This window comes from Sycon ciliatum, chromosome 9 (genome assembly GCF_964019385.1).
Source record: "Sycon ciliatum chromosome 9, ocSycCili1.1, whole genome shotgun sequence".
In the NCBI taxonomy this organism is placed as follows: Eukaryota; Metazoa; Porifera; class Calcarea; order Leucosolenida; family Sycettidae; genus Sycon; species Sycon ciliatum.
Window position 1 is genome coordinate 7214427 of NC_088651.1, and position 19204 is coordinate 7233630.

Sequence of the window (19204 nt, forward strand, 5' to 3'; positions counted from 1 at the left end):
AGCTCAACAAGCCAGGGTTCAGTTGAGTCAGGAATGGATACTGAACTCAAAACACAGATACTGGGTTCCTGTGACTCGGATGAAGCACTACCCATAAAACAACTCGCACTAGCACTAGCAGAATCACTCACCGGATGGTCAGACAGCTCGCTCGCGCCCACTTGACGAGAGCTACGACACACTTTGGCAAAGTGACCACGACGCTGGCACTTACGGCACTCGACGGACCAAGCAGGACACTCGCGGCGCGAGTGACCACTGGATGAGCCACAGCCGGAGCAGGGAGCGCGCGGAGCAGAGGTTGCTGGAGGGCCACGTGTCGAGTAGCTAGGCGCGGACTGGCGAGATGCAGCGGGAGCATTCTTCGGTCTGCCAGTTCCACGAGATTGTTTGTGATGTCCGCGAGCGACAGCGGCTGCGACGGAGGGCTGAGTGGCTGCGGAGCGCTGAGTGGCTAGCTGGATTTCGAGGGTCTCAGCTGCCTTGGCCTCCTTGAGAACATCGGCGAGGGTGAGGGAGCCTATGTCCTTTTTCTGCATTGCCTTACTCACTTCAGAATCAGCCATGTGGGCGACGAGGTGATCGCGGATCCGTTCTGACGGCTTGTCGAAACGGCATCTCGCCGCGACAGAGTGGAGTCGGCTTGAGAACGTGGCTACGGACTCACCGGGGAGCTGGCGGAGACGAGCGAACTGCGTCCGTTCGTGGATAACATTGTCCGCAGGTGCAAAGTACTTGTCGAAAGCATCGACCACTTTATCGAAGTCGTCCTTGTCGGAATCTTGGGCGAAGGACAACTCACGCTGGAAGATATCATCCGCAGTTGGGCCCAGAGAGTAGATGAGAGTGGAGATTTGGACATCTGCGGATTCGGAAGAGAGTTTGGTAGCAATCTGGAAGCGTGTGAATCGGCTTTTCCAGCGGGGCCAATTCTCAGGTGCGGAAAAGTCGAAGCTTTCAGGGGGCTGAAATTTCGCCATGGCGAGCGGGTCCGGTGGCGAGGGTTCGGGGTACCAGTTCTGACACCAAGTGTTGCGTTACTGCAACAGCACTAAGGGTAAATGCCCATGCACACTCTCTCAGTCCAACACAACCATCACACTCCGGTAGGAATTACAAACTATACTTGATGAAGACAGAAGGAGAAGTGGAGAACACGGGGAACAGAGTAGGCATGTAAACAGCACAGGCACGCAACAGTTACCGCTGGTGCATGTGCGTACGCGAAGGTGTGAAATAGGAAGCGGGGTCAAATTACATATGGATGCACCATGCCAAATATATAGGCACAGGTAGGTGACTGTACAATTTTGACCAGTAAAGCATGTGATATATACAATATATCTGGGTCTAACGGCACTTGCAGGCATAGAACAACACTCTTTGATGGTACATTGGAGCACATGCCTGATGAATCCAACAAAACAGGTACATAGCATGGAGTTAGCATGTCATGAATTCATTACATCTGGATTTTTACTAGGACACACACCGTACGATATTTAAAAGCCAACAAAAAAAGAAAAAGAACACAAGACAAAGGCATGCCCGGGAGGCAAGATTATAAGTTTAAGGTCATGATCGGCACACTGTGAAACTACACAATCATGTATTTACAACTTCGCATATTATTGGTACTACTACTTTCTTGTTTTTTTTTCCGGTCGGAGGCAAAAAGGTACGCGGGCGCGGACGTTAAACAACGAAAAAAGAAAGGGTGGCCTTACGATCATAAGCAAAGGCAATGTTCTTGGAAAACATCTATGGCTGCTAAAGGGTAGCCGATAACCGGCCCCTCAAGCCGGGTACCCGTTTGTTACCTTAAAGAGGAACCGCTTCACCCCTAAATTGTCTTGAGCCATGCAACGTCAACTGTAGAGAGGGCTTTGGAATGGTTCTGCTCCGTCTGCATTTTTCACACCTGTCCATGTGTCTGTGTTGCCGCTAGTCGCCTCGCTGATGCAGTGTTACTCACACTCCACTGGCATTGCGCCCTGCAGTATACTACCCTGTAAATGACAGCTTTTCCTAAAGCATGCCACAATAAAACAGTGGTATGGCAGTGACAACAGAGCTCACGACTACACAAAGCTACGTGTAGTTTGTAGCGAGTGTGCTCCATTGTTATCTACTTCGAAGTACCCGCCAAAGGTTCTCTTGGCATGTGGTGATGATGTTGTGGACATTTATTTTTACTTTCTGGGTATATGTGGCATTTACTACACAAGCTACTTGGCTGATTGATGCTGGTGAAGCAGCAAAGGGACGATTTTGCCCCACAAATCTAGATCCCTACTGTGTTATGTGTGTGTATGTGTGCGTGCATGTGTGTGTGTTTGTGTGTGTGTTTGTGTGCATGTGTGTGTATGCCTATGTGTGTGCATGTGTGTGTGAGTGTCTTACACAACATGCCTGCAGACTGAAGACAACTTGAACATGTCCACAACTGCCGAGCCCTTCTCCCTGGCCAATCAAGATGAACAAAGCGCATCCATTGACTTCACCCTCAGCGCAATACAACAAGCGACTATCGGCAAGAAGAAGAAGAGGGTGAACACAGGACCACTAAAGAATCAAAGAACAAGTTTGACCGATGCTGAGCTTCGTCGTAATCAACTAGACACTGGTAGGATTGTTAAGCGACCAGACTTCGACCAGCACCCGCACAGGACCGCCTCGGCACAAGAAATGATAAACAGACCAGCTGGTCTCCCCGAGCAGAGTAAGACTTTTGTGTGCGTATGTATGTGTGTGTGTGTGTGCATGTGCGCGCGTGTGTGTGTGCGTGTGTGTGTGCATGTGCGCGCGCGTGTGTGTGTGTGTGTGTGCGCGAATGTGCATGTGTGTGTTTGGGGGGGGGGGGGCATGCGTGGTTGAGTGTATGTGTGCCCATCTCCCCAGTGCTGGCAAATCGCCTCGTGTATTTGGCACTGTCAGAAAATTCACTACCTGTTCCTGTAACTTGCTAGAGATCGGAGAACAATCAGTACAGTGAGGGGGTCATGCACAGTTGCTGAGTGCAACCACTGTAGCAAATACAATCTAGTGGCTGTCTTGTTTCCGAGAGTGCAGTTTGAGTGACTTTTTTGGATTGAAAAAGGTGGCAGCGCCATATACTTTGAAGTGATACTTGGCTAGCTTAAGCATCGTTCTAACCGGGAATCAAACCCGCAACCTCGTATTTGGAAGGCGAATGCTCAATTTTGTCAAACACGCAGCAATCTGTGTGTATGTGTGTTTATAATAACAGCAGGAATGGTTCTTGATGATGATTTGTTGCTTGGTGTAGGCTGGGGACGAGATTTGCTGGAGTTCTGGAAACTCTGGGCATTGCAGCCACCACCATCTTCTCAGAAGAGAGCGAATTGGATAAAGTTTGCTTATGGTGAGCAAGTGAAGCACTACTCTCTCTCTCTCTCTCTCTCTCTCTCTCTCTCTCTCTCTCCCTCCCTCCCTCCCACCCTCTCTCTCTCTCTCTCTCTCTCTCTCTCTCTCTCTCTCTCTCTCTCTCCACACGCAGACAAATTGGAGATGGACTACATATCCCCAGACTTGCTTGTAGGTGTTGGTTAAACGCTGTGTCGTTTCACGCCGTTCCATGTCGTTTGCCCTCCAAACAACTATCTACAATCTTTCTTCACATGTGTGTATGTGCATGTGCATGTGTGTGTGTGTGTGTGTGTGTGTGTGTGTGTGTGTGTGTGTGTGTGTGTGTGTGTGTGTGTTTGGCTTGCACGTTTAGGACAATATGACCTGTCGAACGTGGTGGCGGTATCCTTTGACGACATGGTAAGTTCTGACGACTACGCTTCTGTTGCTACTTTAACCCTTTATGGACGGATTACTAGTACAGTATGCACCAGAATTACAAAATGTCAGTACAATTTTCAACTTTTCCATGTCATACCTTTGGTGTCCTTCACTTGATTTTCACAATCAAGGGCTCATTGGAAAGCTCTTGGCGAGAGCTACGTCAGGGTACCAATCTCCATTATCCGGCCGCCACAAATCAGGCGCGGTAACACAGCAAAGTTGTCTCCAAGCCTGATATGCAAGCAAATTCGTCCCATCTATGCCATTCCACTCTCCTTCATCGCAGAACGCTCAAATCTGTTTGAGACGATTCAAACTTCAGCCGGCTACGTCATTATCATGTGCTCAGTCGCTCAAAGAGCACACGAAAAGGGATTTTCCCCCAAAATGGCGAAACGATCGATCAAAAATTTGAATTTGCCGAGGTAAGAATACGGCGTGCGGTAACTCTGGCGTCCGACATTGTAACTCTTCGGCGATTGTTGCATTGGACAGCTTGGAGTTCCCGCTACCACGTAGACCCTTCGATTGTGGAATTTGCTCAAGAAACGATGGAGTTACGAAGTTACGAAGTTTCGATCTTATTAGATCGAAACTCGTACAGTCCGTCCACAAAGGGTTAAACCCTGATTCTTACCTCATTCCGGGTAGGAAAAACGGGTCGCGTTACCAAAATTAACCTGAACTTATCTGGTTTAGCCCTTTTAGCGTGATGGTTAAGCAATGTGTTTCCTCTACGCAGAATGAAATGTGAATCAGGCTCAAGTTTTTTTTCTTTTGCAGCCTTGCACGCGAACGGCAAGGCTGCATTCGCATTCGGATCACGAAAGCAACACAGGCACATCGGTCGCACCCCACATAGCCTCAGGGAGGCTTCTGGCGCTCAGGCGGATCGTAAGCATGTACCATATACAGGCATGGGCAGGCCTAGGGGCAGGGCAAGATGGGTGCCGGAAGCTCCCCTCATGGTTGTGCAGTCTCACACAGCCGGCAATTTTCACTAGCTTGCAGAGTGCCAGAGTGCCAGAGTGTGAGCCGCAGTTAGGCTTACCGCTTGTTTAATACGCAGCGGCAGCTGAAAGTGGACGAAAGTCCAGACGTATATGTAGCAGATATGTGCCGTTTTTAGAGCTGGCTGGCCATAAGAGCGACAGCGATACAGATCCTGTGGTGATCGAGCAGCTGTTGGCCATGCTACCAATTGAGTTTGCAAAGGATGTCCGTTTGTCGATGGCAGGCAGGGACCTGAAGGTGTCTGAATGCCTTGACAGGATTGGGGCACTGTGATCAGCAACCGGCACCAGAGTTGGTGCAGTGTCCGCAGCTGCCACATTTGTGAATGACAGTGTTGCCACACCATCACCGCGGCTTTGCCAGCATTGTGGAGAACCGGGCCACTTCAAAAGGCATTGCCCGAAGCTATCTCGAGCAGGGAATGGTGCAAAGCAAGAGCACCGGCGCAAGGACCCGTTCTGCCACTTCTGTGACAAGAAAGAGCATGTCAAGAAAAAAAGCTTGCTGAGGAAAAAGTGTCACGAACACCAGTCGTGATCATTTATGTGCCCCCTTTTTGGCACCAAACGATTCCCTTTTGTATGCACCCAGCCATTTCTGGCTGTCCTGCAGCTAGCAGTGTGCTCCACTTGCTCTCTGTTGTATGCATGTACCGGTTTCTGGCTGCCGTGCATATCGCGGTGTGCTCCCCTTTCTGCGCATGTATCCGTTTCTGGCTGCCGTGCATGTCGCGGTGTGCTCCCCTTTCTGCGCATGTATCCGTTTCTGGCTGCTACAGCTCGCGTTGCGCTTCCCTTGCTCTCCTATGTGTACACACGTCCATTTCTGGCTGTACCCGCATGCCTATTTCTGCCTTCGCGCTGACCCCTAGGCCCTGAGGAATCGCTTGAGCCTAGTATGGATCCAGTGATCCGAATGTAGCGTCGTTCCCAGCAAGAACTTGCCGACTTTATATTTTTTTGCTCTACTAGCAGCTTTTCGCTAGTCTTCTTCATGTCTCTTCTTAGACTAGAGACCAGTTTTTTCCTGCTCTAATCAGTAGCTCAGAGCTACATCAATAGTAATAATAAAACCTTATAAAAGACAAAAAAAACTCTTGTCGATGCGATGACAACAACGACAAAAAGTGGCTGGATACACAGGCTAGCTCCGAAGTTGCTGGGGCCTCGGTGCACTCGAAGGACGTGTGCCTCCTGGCATCAGCATCGCCATCGTGCCCGAAACTACCTCGTGTGTTTGTTCAATGTGCTGGTCCTGACGCGAGTGACAGTGAGCGTGCTGCAGCCATGATAGACACTGGCTCCACTCACACGTTAGTAACAGAAGCCTGCATCGCCTTGGCCTCGATGTGACGCCACCAAACAATAGTGACAGCACCGTAGCGCTGGATGGCAACACCATGAAGACTTGTGGTACAGTGGCCCTCACGTTTTGGAAACATGACGGGCTGGTCAGCATACATGAAGTGGTCTTGAATGCTGTAGTTGTGCCTGATCTGTGTGTAGTGGCCGCTGACGTACTGATTGGCATTGACCTGGTGACTTTGTGTGGGCGCCTGTCTGTCGAGTATGTGAACGATCAGCTCGTGCGTGTTGTAATTGGGCCCAGTCCAGGCCTTGCTGATAGTTGCCCGCCTGTGCCAGTTGCATTAGCAGCTGTGGCGCCTCCCGAACAGTCTACATGTGTGCAAGTGTATGAGGATCAGCTGACCGACAGTATGGTCCCAAGTGCTGACAACGATGAACTTATCCAGCCAGTCGCCGATGACTCGCCAATGCCTGCAGCTCTGGCGCGCCCGCCTTCGAAGTTGTCTCGTCACGTCCAAGTAGAGACTGACGGCAATGATGTCATCCTGAAGGTTGACGACGGCGAGATGCGTTGGATGTCGGCTGAGAAGCGCTGGGAGGTCAAATGGGTGTGGAAGTCTGGTGAAGAACCAGTGGACGTGTTGGTCCAGGTATCAGCGAGTACCCACAGAAGACGATTACCGCAGAAGAGGAGACACATTCTGCTCTGCTGTGGATGAATGGATTGAGCGAGGCTGGTCGGTGAAGCACGACGCTGACACCCATGGTCGCCCAGCCTGTGTCTTGCCGTTGATGGCTGTGAGTCAGCCGCGCAAGACATCTACGCCCGTGCGCCCGGTGTTAGACTATCGGCACTTGAACAAGTTATTGGTGTCCCATTTCCACTCTCTTGATTCCTTGTTTATAGTTGTGTCTTGGTGCATGTACGAGTGTGCTAGAGTGTGCTAGTTGGAAGAGACAGAAAGATAGTAGTGGAGTAACAATGTGCATGTGTGCACGCATGTGTTTGTGTATATGTGTGTGTGTGTGCGTGCGTGCGTGCGTGCGTGTGTGCGTGTGTGTCCCATATGGTGCAGTGGTATGTGCAGCGATTTCCAATCGATAGCTTGCGGGTTCGATTCCCGACGATTATGGTCGCACACGTCTTTCTTCTCTTTCTCAGACTCCTCCTGACTTTTCTTTCATTCTCCTGGGTGGTTACCAACAGCCAGTGCATGCCGGAGTATGTGGTGTGATGTGTGTGAAAAAAATGAAAAAGACCAAAAAGTAGGGATTTACTGGCCAGAAAAAGCCACTTCATAGCTGTGTGGTGTAGACCAGGCTGAATAGTGGCGGTCAATTATTCAGCCTTGCAAGCTGTTGAATGCTGCAATCCCAGCACAAGCTGCTATGGCTTCTGCTGTAGCATCGCTATCATCGCCTCCGGCGATGGGCGTCCAATGGTGTATGTGTGTGTGTGCATGCGTGCGTGCGTGTGTGTGCATGCATCTGTCTCTCTTTCTGTATGTACATGCACCTGGAAATGTAGGCTGAAGCAGATGAAACGCAGGGATCCATTGAAGTTGCTCGTCACGAAACTCTGCCGGACCATGATGAGCCAGTTTCACTCGGAGGCAGTGACTTTTCTATTGCACGCAGTCATTCCAACGCATCACTGGGTGAGTGTCACTGGGTGATATGTACTACGTCACTACTAATGCATACTGCTGCATACCCCATGAAAAAAGAATGCATTTTTTACATGACACGTGATCGTTGCATACTGGGGGTAACTCCGAGAAAGCTGGGGTAACTTCGCAACACTCGGCTGTATAGTGAACTAGCGTGTGGCATGGATCCTGAAATGGTCAGTTGCCCTGGATTCCGCTACTAACCCTTACTCAGTGTTGTGTGGTTGTTTTGCCTGCTGACTGTTTGTGCGTCTGTGCAGACACTGCCCATGGTAGTTTTCCAAATGTTGGACACGTCTCCTTGGAGAACCTCAGCGGCATATCTGATAGGTATGTTGACACTGCTGTATAGCCAGCTGCTAATGAATATCATCGCTGTAGTACTGCAGCGGACATTGAAATCTGTTGAGAAGTCAAGTGGTCACGGGGCGCTGGCCTTGCAGCCGTGAGCACTGCTGGTCCATTTTACAGTGTGTACATGAACTACAGTGCACGTACGCGCTAAAGGTAGTTGTAGTGAGGGCGCCGGCCCTGGTCATCTCATCAGATGCCAATGTCCACAACAGTACATTTTATTCTCTGTATGTTGGTGGATGCGCATGTTACTGTCGTGTGGAAAGGCAGTCTTCGACTGGAGTCCGTCATGTCGGACAGTCCAGTTGTGTCCCCGCCTCCTTCTTTTAAAATAATATACTTTAGTCTTTTCCCAACGAAGTCATGTCGCCAACTGACGGAGTGTGCTGATGGCAAGGGGCTTAGAGCAGCGGGAATAACCGAGTTACAACAATACAATAGATTTTAACTGGTGGTGTTAGTGGACATTATAGCGTAACTTGTAGTTTCTTGGTGCTTTTACTTTACTACAATAGATTTTCCATATGATTTTTGGGAAAACGAAATTTGTCCGTTACTTCAACGTTGTGATGAGTCATGACAACTGGGATCAGCACCTGCTATGCAGCACTGGATCAGTGCCACCTGTTTTACCATACATTGATGTCGCAAACGCTGCACCAGTAAAACTTGCCCTAACTGAACGCCCTTGGTACACACTCAAAAACACCAACGCACAACCACTTTGCATGCGCGCACACACGCACGCGCTAGCACGCGCACACACACACACAACCACATGCATGCACACACACACACACACACACACACACACACACACACACACACACACAAATACACACACACACACACATACACACACACACACACACACACTACTACTACTACTACTATAGCATGACTGCCCATTGGGCAATGTCACCCCCGGAGGGGGCCAGAGTTTGGAGTGCACCGTCATTGGCAGGACTTCTGGTGCCTCGTCAAATCTTGCTGTCGTCGGAAACGTTTCGGGCAATGCATGCAGATCAGCGGCAGTGATTCCCTATCGGCTGCAGCAAGACGTTTTCCACGGTTGCAGTTATGGCGGTTAAAACCAGCCCGGGACTTGAAGCAGCGATTGCAGCGTTGACAATGCTGGAAGCAGCAACTAGCGAGAGACGCCGTCAATGCCGTATCTGCATGTTCAGGGAGTGCAGGCTGGCAGCGATGAACTGCAAGCCCACCCTTACTACGGAACCATCGGCAGCAACTGACGCACTGTGCTGAACCACGCTGTTGGTGGACGGGAAGTTGGCGCTCAGCCAAACACTTGTGCCGTGCCTTGTCTTGAGGACGAGAGAAAGCCCGGTTGCAAGATGAGCAGAGTACGGATTTCTCTACTGCCCGAGGAGGCTGAAAAACCAGAACCTGCTCTCGCCAAGCTGACCGGTCTTGTGCGCAATCAAACCAGTTTGGAATGGACTTCGTGTCAGTAGCCACAACGTCTCTCCACCTACGCCTGGGACCGCAGAAGGGGCGCGCAGCCAACAAACGACCAAACAACAGCTGCAATGGGACACGGTCCTCCGACATCCGAGCCACATGACCAAGCCACTCTAAACGACGATGGCGCATCTTAACAGAGAGTGGCACTGGGTCACCCCAGTGACGACGTAACTGCGCAGACGTGATGCGATCGGATTGCTGCTGACTGCGAGGGATGGCTAATATTGTGCGGATGCAGCGATGATGAAAGGCATCCAAACGTCTACTATCAGCTTTCAAGGGCGTCCAGCACTCACTGCCGTACAGCAAAATGGACAAGACACAGGCCACGTATAGCTTTCGCTTACTGACTAATGACAGCGAGCGATCCGACAAGACTGGAAGAAGAGCTCCAAAGGCTTTGGAAGCCTCAGCTATGCGGCGACTGACGTCAGTAGAGGAGCGGGCATCCGGTGTCACGACGGACCCCAGATAAATGAAGGATGGAACGTGCTCCACAGTATCACCGTTGACGTTCATATCGGCTCTATCAGGCATGTTGACTTGGCTACCTGCCACGAGAAATTTCGTTTTAGCAGCGTTGACGCAGAGGCCAAAGGAAGAGGCAACCGTGCAGAATGTTTCAAGGCACTTCTCAGCACCAGGGCGGTCTTCAGCGAGCAAGACCGCGTCATCTGCGTACTCAATGTCGTTGGTGATTGCGGCAGTAGACTGGCGAGCGGGCTTTGAGAAAAGGTTGCCATTGATGCTAAATTGGATGGGGATGCCAGGTGGATGGTCGCTGTCCTGCATCACTTGTGCCCACCGCTCAAGCACAACACCGAAGTACAGATTAAAAAGTACTGGGGCCATCACACAGCCTTGACGGAGGCCATTGTTGACCGCAAACGGCTCGGTAGTGCTGGCACCGACGCGCACAGCTGCCTGCATGCTCTCGTGGAACGATTGGATTAGATTGAGGAGCCCTTCAGGAATGCCTAGCCTCCCCAATGCTAGCCAGAGTGCTTGGCGTGGTACGGAATCATATGCTTTCTTCAGGTCTACGAAGACACAGAACAGCTTCTGACGGTGCTCGTACGATTTCTCGATGAGCTGGCGAATGGAAAAGATGGCATCAGCGCAGCCGCGACCAGGGCGAAAGCCACACTGGGATTCTGGAAGTTCTTGTTCCGCGACAAGTTGGAGACGGTCCTGAATGAGACGGCCACAAACCTTGCCAGCGACATCTAGGAGGGCAATGCCGCGCCAGTTGTTGCAGTTGGTCAAGTCACCCTTTTTGGGAATCGGGACGAGTTGGGCATCCCGCCAATCCTGGGGAACCGTTCCGTTGGTCCATGCAGTGTGAATAACATCAAGCAGAGCCTCAAGCAATGGTGTACCACCAGCTTTAAGCAGTTCAGGTGCAATTCCAGATGAGCCAGGAGCCTTGCAATTAGACAGCTGGCGTATAGCCATAGTGAGGTCCTCTAGCGAGGGAAGTTGGCCGAGTGACTCATCAACTTCACGCTGCTCAATGTGGTCAAAGATGGTAGCATCGAAGGTGCTGCGAACGTTCAATAGACGGGCAAAATGCTGCAGCCAGCATTTCTCTTGCCCCTCCTGGGAGCTACAGATAACTCCGTCACTGTCACGGATGGATGGGATGGAGATAGGTGATAATCCCGAATAGCACTTCTGTATATCACGGATTGCAGACCATGCGTGCTTGCCACTAAACCGACTTGACTCAACCACATTAGCTTTACGTCCAATCCACTCACTCTTTGCGTTACGCACGGCAGTTCTGCACTTGCCACGAGCCTCGACAAAGCGACGCCTGTCAGCGTCAGAACCAGAGGCGAGCCATTTGCGATGTAAGGCATTGCGGCTATCCAGCATAGGTGCAAGAACATCAGCACACGCTTCAAACCAATCAGGCTGGCGACGACGTGGACGGCCAAGATGCTTCTCAGCGCTGGTGACGATAGCAGATTTGACGGCAGACCATTTGTCCTCAACGCAGCCATCATGATTCCAGGATCGTAACTCTGACGCAACAGACGTCGCATATTGCTCACGAGTTTTACAGGTTGCAGCTCTCTGTGCTTCCGTCATGCAGGAGTGTTTGACAAGTTGTTGCACATCAAACTTGACAGGTCACACACACACAAATACACGCACACACACACACACACACACACACACACACACACACACACACACACACACACACACACACACACACACACACATACACACACATACACATACATACACACACACACACACACACACACACACACACACACACACACACACAAATACACGCACACACACACACAAACACACACACACACACAAACACACACACACACACGCACGCACAATACATCACGGTGCTGTACTCTATGCTGTATTTCTGCAACACCGTACTGTAGGGACAGGGACATTGCCACACCCCAGGAGAGCACATCAAGACCCACTAGTTCTCTATCTCGTAGTGCAAGTCACCATGCCAGGACTCGCTTCTCCATGGCAACCCCTCTGCACCAGATACAAGGTAGGATAGAACTTTCTATCTCCAAATCTCCAATTATCTCCCCCTTTCTGTCGTTTGTCTGTCGGCATAATTATTGTTCTCGCATTCTGTGTGTGTGTGTGTGTGTGTGTGTGTGTGTGTGTGTGTGTGTGTGTGTGTGTGCGTGTGTGTGAGTGTGTGTGTTTGTGTGTGTGTGTCTATCTCTTTTTGTGTCCCTCAATGCATTTTTCTCTCTATTTGTCTTTCTCTCTTTTTCTCTGTTTCTCTGTCTCTCTTTGTCTCTCTGTGTCTCTCTTTGTCTCTCTTTGTCTCTCTTTGTCTCTATTTGTCTCTGTCTCTCTGTCTCTGTCTCTCTCGCTGTCGCTCTCTGTCTCGCTGTCTCTCTCTGTCTCCCTGTCTCCTCCCCCCCCTCTTCATTTACTGTCATAGTTTGTGGTTGGTTTTTGCAACGCTGGTCACATCCGCACTTATGCGGAAGGAAATGCAACAGGAACTGATGATTTAGTGTGTGCAAAGTGGGATTCTAGTGATAAGAACAAACTGTGTATCTATTCCAAATGCAGTGGTAGGCAATTCAAATAGTGTGCTGAACGCATGTGCTTGGTATAACTTCATTTACAGCTTGATAATTCACAACATTATGCCATGGGTTCCCTTTGTCCAAAACGCGTGTTTTGCTTTTTTTTTTATCTGCCTGCCGTCTGTCTGAACGTCTGTCTATCTATCTGTGTATGCCCCTCTGATTGTCTGTTTGTCTCACTATGTCTGTCTGTCTGTCTGTCTATCATCCATCAAACTATATATCTGTGTCCGTCCGTCTGTCTGTCTGTCTGTACATTTGTACGTCTGTACATAACAGAGGAATACATAGAGGCCGAGTCACCACTCTTCCATACAGGGCCCGAGCGCCTGAAGAGCATTGCTGCATTCAAGGATCTGCACAGGTAAAGCCTAATGCAAGGAGTCAAGCAAAGATGCTCGGCCAGACAAAAATCTGCAAGAACATTTACATGCAATCTGAATGACCTTTCAAATTCCCTCCAGTGCACAGGGGTAATTTTGAATTTGCAGCATAGAATTGGAGCGTTTTAAAAGCTAATGATGACCAGGCTTTTGTTTTGAACTATGCAGTGCTGGCACTCTTTTGACAGTACTGTTGGGAAGATAAATTTATACAAGTGTTGCTGTGACCGATTTCCCCATACACTGCAGTGTGCTGGAGGATGCCTTGCATAATCGCGACGCAATCTCCTTCCATCACCTCTTGCCGAGCAAGCATACACCACGGACTACTGCTGCCACGGCACTCTATCATTTACTTGGTGAGTCTGCTGGGTGGTGTAGTGTGTTTTTTTGTGTCAATGTGCCAGTGGGCACGGTGTGGTGCATCAACCGCTCGGCGAGGCCAGCACCAGTTCTTCAGGACTGAGGACTGGTGTGCCCAATATCTACGAATAAGGGCAGCCGGTCTCCCATGGCACTGGTCACCTCTGTTATAGATCTTATTCAAAAACCCAAATACGCATACCAAAGTCAACTGCAGGTGTACCACAACGATGTTTTTCGTTGTAAGCCGTGTGATATCCATTGTCATGGCATACACCCTGAACGAGTGCACTCCGTGTGAGCTGCGTGGCACCCAAGGATTCGACTCGCCTGACTCGAGACAGTACGTTTCCATTACAATGATGAAGGACGTATGACAGTTGGACTGTTTGCCAACAACAGCACCAGAGAATATCCATGTCTTGCCAAGAAAGGATACAAAGTGACTCTGTGGACATAACAATATCATTCCTGACTTGCTAATAAACATGTACTACCTCCGACAAGCGAAACTTGGCGGGTTTTTTTTTGATTTTTTTGTGTTGGTACCACAAGTTACTTCACAAGGCTGTGTGTGTGAGGTACGCGTATACGACCTACTTCTACTCTTTGGGTGCAGGAAGCCAAGTGACGAGCTGGTGAGAGGCACATGGCTCGACTAGTCAGAAGCAGGCCAGTCTCTCGTGTACCAGCACAACAGTGCGCGCGCGCCGCGCGTCCATTCTTGCGAAGGAGAATTGTCGTGAATTCGCGCTTCAATGCAAAACCAAGGAGTTCTTTCTCTCTTCACTTGATCACTCAGCCAGCACACAGTCCATACGTCCATGCCAAATAATCCTAGTGTCTTTCAATAGTCTTCAGAGCGATGCGTCTCTGGTGGCTAAGGAAAAGTGCCAGGAATTGCTGCCTGCAATTTTGGACAGTTGGCGAGAATACACGGCAAAAATGTTGCAGTCCAGGCGCGTGTGGAGGTGTTGCACAGTTCTTGTTGCGGCCCTGTGGCCATGGTAGACAAGATTTCCTTCGAACCATTACTTGTTCTTGTTCTTCACAAAAGTGGAATAAAACTGAATCTCAAAGAGTTCTGAAAAGCAAAGCGCGACACGCGTACATGTAGCCTCAAGCAGAAAAGCTGGCCGCGCAAAAGGAAACATGCAGCCAAAAAGATGCCTAGCTCTGGCGTACATCGTAGAGGTCACTGCGCATCCGGTGCACTGCGCCCCAAAGGTGCAGGCACGGCGCCCCAAGGAGTGACGGCATCCATAAACTGCATCGCGTCATGCAGATAGAGCGATAGCGTACAAAGTACAAACAAAACAAAAGTAACTGAGCATGAGAGAAGCGAAAATAAATAAATCGAAGAGAAGAAGCGAGAGAGAAGAGAGAAGGAATTTAATTCTAATTATTTTAGAGCTGGACAGATATTGTCAAGGAGACATGCAGATACACAATAGAATCGACTCGACTGCATGTAGAGTAGCTTCCTCTAACTGCAGCAGAGTGGAGCACGCAGGTACGTGATCAACTCGGGAATAGTGAAAGGTGAGAGAAACAAAATACAAATAAATTAGAACGAGCAAATACAATAATTGTGAATTCATGTGCAAGTGTCTGTAACATTCTCCCCCCTGGTAACAGGGAACCGATGACCTGTTACAAGTCACAAACAAAGTTAGCGCAGCACGTCCAGCTTGGCAAGCTTAACGACTGGGCGCCGGTACAGTCCAGACTTGGTGCGCACATCTGCCACCCGCACAACGCCATCACTGCCCGGGTGTACAGCCTCTAGTCGGCCCCGAGGTCACTGCCCTCGTGGCTGGTTGCTGTCGACGACCACCACGACATCACCTACAGCCAGTGACGGTGTGCCGTCCTGCCACTTCATCCGCCTGGTGAGTTCTGGCCGGTATTCCAAGATCCACCTCTTCCAGAATTCGTCGGTGATCTTCTGTGCAATCCGCCAGTGCTTCCTCAGGCAGTTGTGAGCTGAGGTCAACGACTCCAGCTGCTCTCATATCAGCTGGCACACTCATCATCACTTCGCTACAGTTGCTAATCCAGTTGCGGATCGTAAACCCGCCTCGCTGCTGGATCTCAATTGTATCGGCTACACGCTGTACCGCCTGGTCGGTAGTGTCGACGCTGTCCAGGTAGTCGTCCATGTAGTAGTTCTCCTCGCATGCTGCGGCTACAGCAGTGAATTCCTCGCGGTGCTCTGCAGCATTGCGCCGCATCGTGAACTGCGCAGAGCATGGCGATGACACTGCGCCAAAGATCATGACTTCCATGACGTACGTGTCAGGTGGGCCAGTCTCACCAGGTTGTCGCCACAAGAAGCGCTGAGCTGGCTGGTCTTCTAGGCGTATCCGAACTTGATGAAACATCTCTTTGATGTCAGCTGCAAAGGCAATAGCACGTTGGCGGAACTTCATCAGGACACCCACGAGCTGGTTCAGCAAATCTGGGCCTGGGAGCAGTGCGTCATTTAGCGATATCCCTCTAGCTTTGGCGGCCGCGTCAAATACGAAACGCAGCTTCCCGGGCTTGTTCGGATTGAACACAGCGAAATGTGGTAAGTACCAGGTATGTGCGGTTTGCTCGGCAGCCTCTGCTGGTGTTAGCTTACGAGCGTAGCCTTTCTGAACGTACTCATCAATCTTCTGGGCATACTCTGCTGCGAATTCTGGAGACGTAGCCATCTTTCTTTCTATGCCCATTAGACGGTTGAAAGCCATGTCTTGGCTGGACGGAAGCTTGGGCTGATCTGACTTCCAGAGGAGGCCTGTCTCATACCGGTCACCAACGCGAACCGTGGTGTCGTTCAGGATACTTTCAGCACGGATCATGGTTGTTGGCTTGCCAGCAGAAGCAGACGGTACAACGCCAAAGTTCTCAATGGTGAATGACTCTTTCACTAGTTGGTGCAAATCCGACTCAGGCTGCCAGATGTGGTAGATCGCCTCCGGTTCGAGTTGATCTTGGTGAGTCCGGGCTCCAATGCGACCGTGCACTACCCAACCAAGAAGAGTTCTCGTCAGCATAGGTGCATTTGGCGGGCCTTCGACGACTTCACGTGCCACTGTGAGGTGTCCGTTGTCTTGCCCAATGAGCGTCCTCGGTTGTACTGCTGGGTACGACGCCACTCTGGAGTCATCTAAATGAGGCCATCGACTCGCCAGCCCTCTGCCATCTATTGACTGCGAATGCAACTTGAGGTCCTTGGCTGTTCTCACATCATCCAGTTGATGCTGGGTGCCATCGCTGCCATTGACCAATACAGAGACTCTGCATGACGAGTTGTCCGTGTGCGTCGTCGAATTCGTCCATGCCATATGCAGGGGATCCGACTGTCCAACAGCACCTATGTCATCCGCTAAGGCCTTGTCCATTAGCGTGACAGTTGAGGCTTCGTCCAGCAGAGCAAGTGTCTCCACACAGCCCTTTGGGCCACTAACCGTCACTGGCAACACTCTCAGCAACACTCGGGTTGTACCAGGAATACCAGTGTGCCCACAAGTGTCGACTGGCTTCTCTGCGGCCTTGCCCTTGTGCAGGAGCACGTGATGGTGGTACTTGCAGTCAGGCTCACTGCACTGCTTCCTGAAAGGGAACTATGGTGTTCGAATACTTATGATAACATTGTGTATGCATTTACAATTATTATTCACGATTTGCTAGAGTTACTTACGTGGTTTGTTATATTCTTGCTCAGTGAAGTCCCTCTGCAGAATAACTCTACGATGTGTCACTATCTGACAGGGTTTACTGTCACCCCGTATCGGGTGCAAGCACCCACTGACAGATCAAACACTTTTCTTTCCTCAACTTTGATCTTTCTGTCTTCGTCCTGCTCACTACTGTTTGTCGTTCGAATTTCTGATTTATTTATTTATTTTGCTTCTGCATTTCTGCATTTGTTTTGCACCATGTTTTCCATGGATACGCGGGCTGTGCGCAGCAGCGCACCTTTCTGGGAAGACTGGTATCGTTTTAGGTTGCGTCCCGCTACCCTTATTTGTTGCGTGTAGTACGCTGGTCTCGTTTGTGCTGCACTTGTACGCGCACGTTTTGCCAGGGACAGCGGTTTTGCATTCGCTCTTCTTGGCGCAGCCAGTTCTCTCTCGCGTCTCTCTCATTTTCTCTCTCCTTTCAACCATGCATAATTTGTTCCTTATCTGAAAAGGCTGTGATCTTTTGTGTGACGGTGTGCACGGGGTGCATGACTGAGTGCCTGGGAAGGTTTAGATAACAAGGTGGTACCGAAACCCTGTGAGAATGTCCAGGCGTATCGAGGCGTTTGTGAAACCCTATCGTGGTAGTGGCGATGATTTCGAGGCCTTCTGGTCTAAGTTTTTAGTATTAGCGAACCTCCAGCAGTGGAGTTCGAGCACAGACAAGATGAACAATTTACCGTTGTTTCTGGAGAACGAGGCCTACCTGGTGTGGGACGAGCTTTCGTCAACCGACAAAGCTGACCCGGATGCGGTGAAAGCAACTTTGAAAAGTGCATTCAGTACGACGCCTGCTGCGTCTTTCCAGAAATTTCGTGCCCGCACGTTGCGGACCGATGAGAGCGTCGAGGGGTACGCTGCAGACTTGAAGAAACTGCTAGTTGGTGCTGGCCAGAAAGTCGCGAGTGACGGCAAAGACCGTGTAGTCATCGAGCAGTTCGTTGCTGGTTTGCCCTGGGAGTTTCAACGCCAGTTGCGAATAAATTGTTCCATGGAGTCTGTATCTGACTGTATTGAGTATGTCCGTCGCTTGCGGAGCGCGGAGGGTACATCTCGTCCGAAAGAGCCGGTTGGCGCTGCGGCTGCTAGCTCCCAACGCAGCCGGAATGTTTTATGTTTTCGTTGTAATCAGGCTGGACATATTTCCCGCAATTGTCCCGCAAACCGGAGTTCTGGCAGCAGCAGAAGTCATGGCAATGGTGGTGGGCGGCCAGCTTTGACCTGTTTCTTCTGCGATGAGACAGGTCACGTGAAGCCAAACTGTCCGGAGTACAAGAAGTGGCGCCAGTCCCGCCAGCAGTCTGACACGTCCTGGCGTGCAAAGGAGTCTGAAGTGCAGGCCGCAGCACCTGAGCGCACGCCTGATCCATGCCTCTGTGTGCCTGATGCGAATGCATGCTCTTTGCCGCGTCTCCATGTGGATATTGCTGTGGGAGAACAGTCTGCTCGCCCTAAGGCAGTCGTGGACACCGGCGCCAGCCGCAACCTGGTGAGCCGGCAGCTGGTGGAGGCCCTGAATGTGGATGTTCGTCCGTCCGAACTGGCAATTTCGGCTATTGACGGCAACAGTGTGCCTATCCAGGGTGAAGTTTCGCTACAGGTGTCCAGACTCGATGATGCTGTTTATCTGCCATGCACTACGAGTCGGTTTCTCGTCGTCCCTGATTTGCATGCCGTTGGCTCAGATCTGGTCATTGGCCTGGAACTGATTTCCGCACTGGGCGGTGTTGACGTCCAGTATGATCATGGCGTGCTCACTGGTGTGACGTTTGGCACGAAACCGCAGACCATTGACCCAGTTGCAGCTCCACCCGAGAGGTCGACCCATGACCATCCATATGGGCATGTGACAGTTACCAGAGATGACGAGGGTAATGTCACCCTAGCAACGGATGATGGCCAAGTGTGCTGGGACGCTGCTCGTAAGAGATGGGAGCTGACCTGGAAATGGCAAAGTGGGAGCGAGCCTCAGTCGCCCGTTGGCTG

At 50.6% G+C, this 19204-nt stretch overlaps 1 protein-coding gene across 1 annotated transcript in view; it reads left to right on the plus strand.

Moving 5' to 3' along the window:
- LOC135824755 (uncharacterized) overlaps positions 1 to 19204 on the plus strand; it is a 46705-nt gene that overhangs the window by 17172 nt on the left and 10329 nt on the right. The window contains exons 11-18 of the mRNA XM_065337461.1: positions 2419 to 2722; positions 3290 to 3385; positions 3743 to 3789; positions 7663 to 7792; positions 8065 to 8134; positions 12061 to 12182; positions 13021 to 13105; positions 13374 to 13483. Coding sequence (XP_065193533.1) covers positions 2419 to 2722; positions 3290 to 3385; positions 3743 to 3789; positions 7663 to 7792; positions 8065 to 8134; positions 12061 to 12182; positions 13021 to 13105; positions 13374 to 13483 — 964 coding nt within the window. The remainder of the gene's footprint in view (positions 1 to 2418; positions 2723 to 3289; positions 3386 to 3742; positions 3790 to 7662; positions 7793 to 8064; positions 8135 to 12060; positions 12183 to 13020; positions 13106 to 13373; positions 13484 to 19204) is intronic.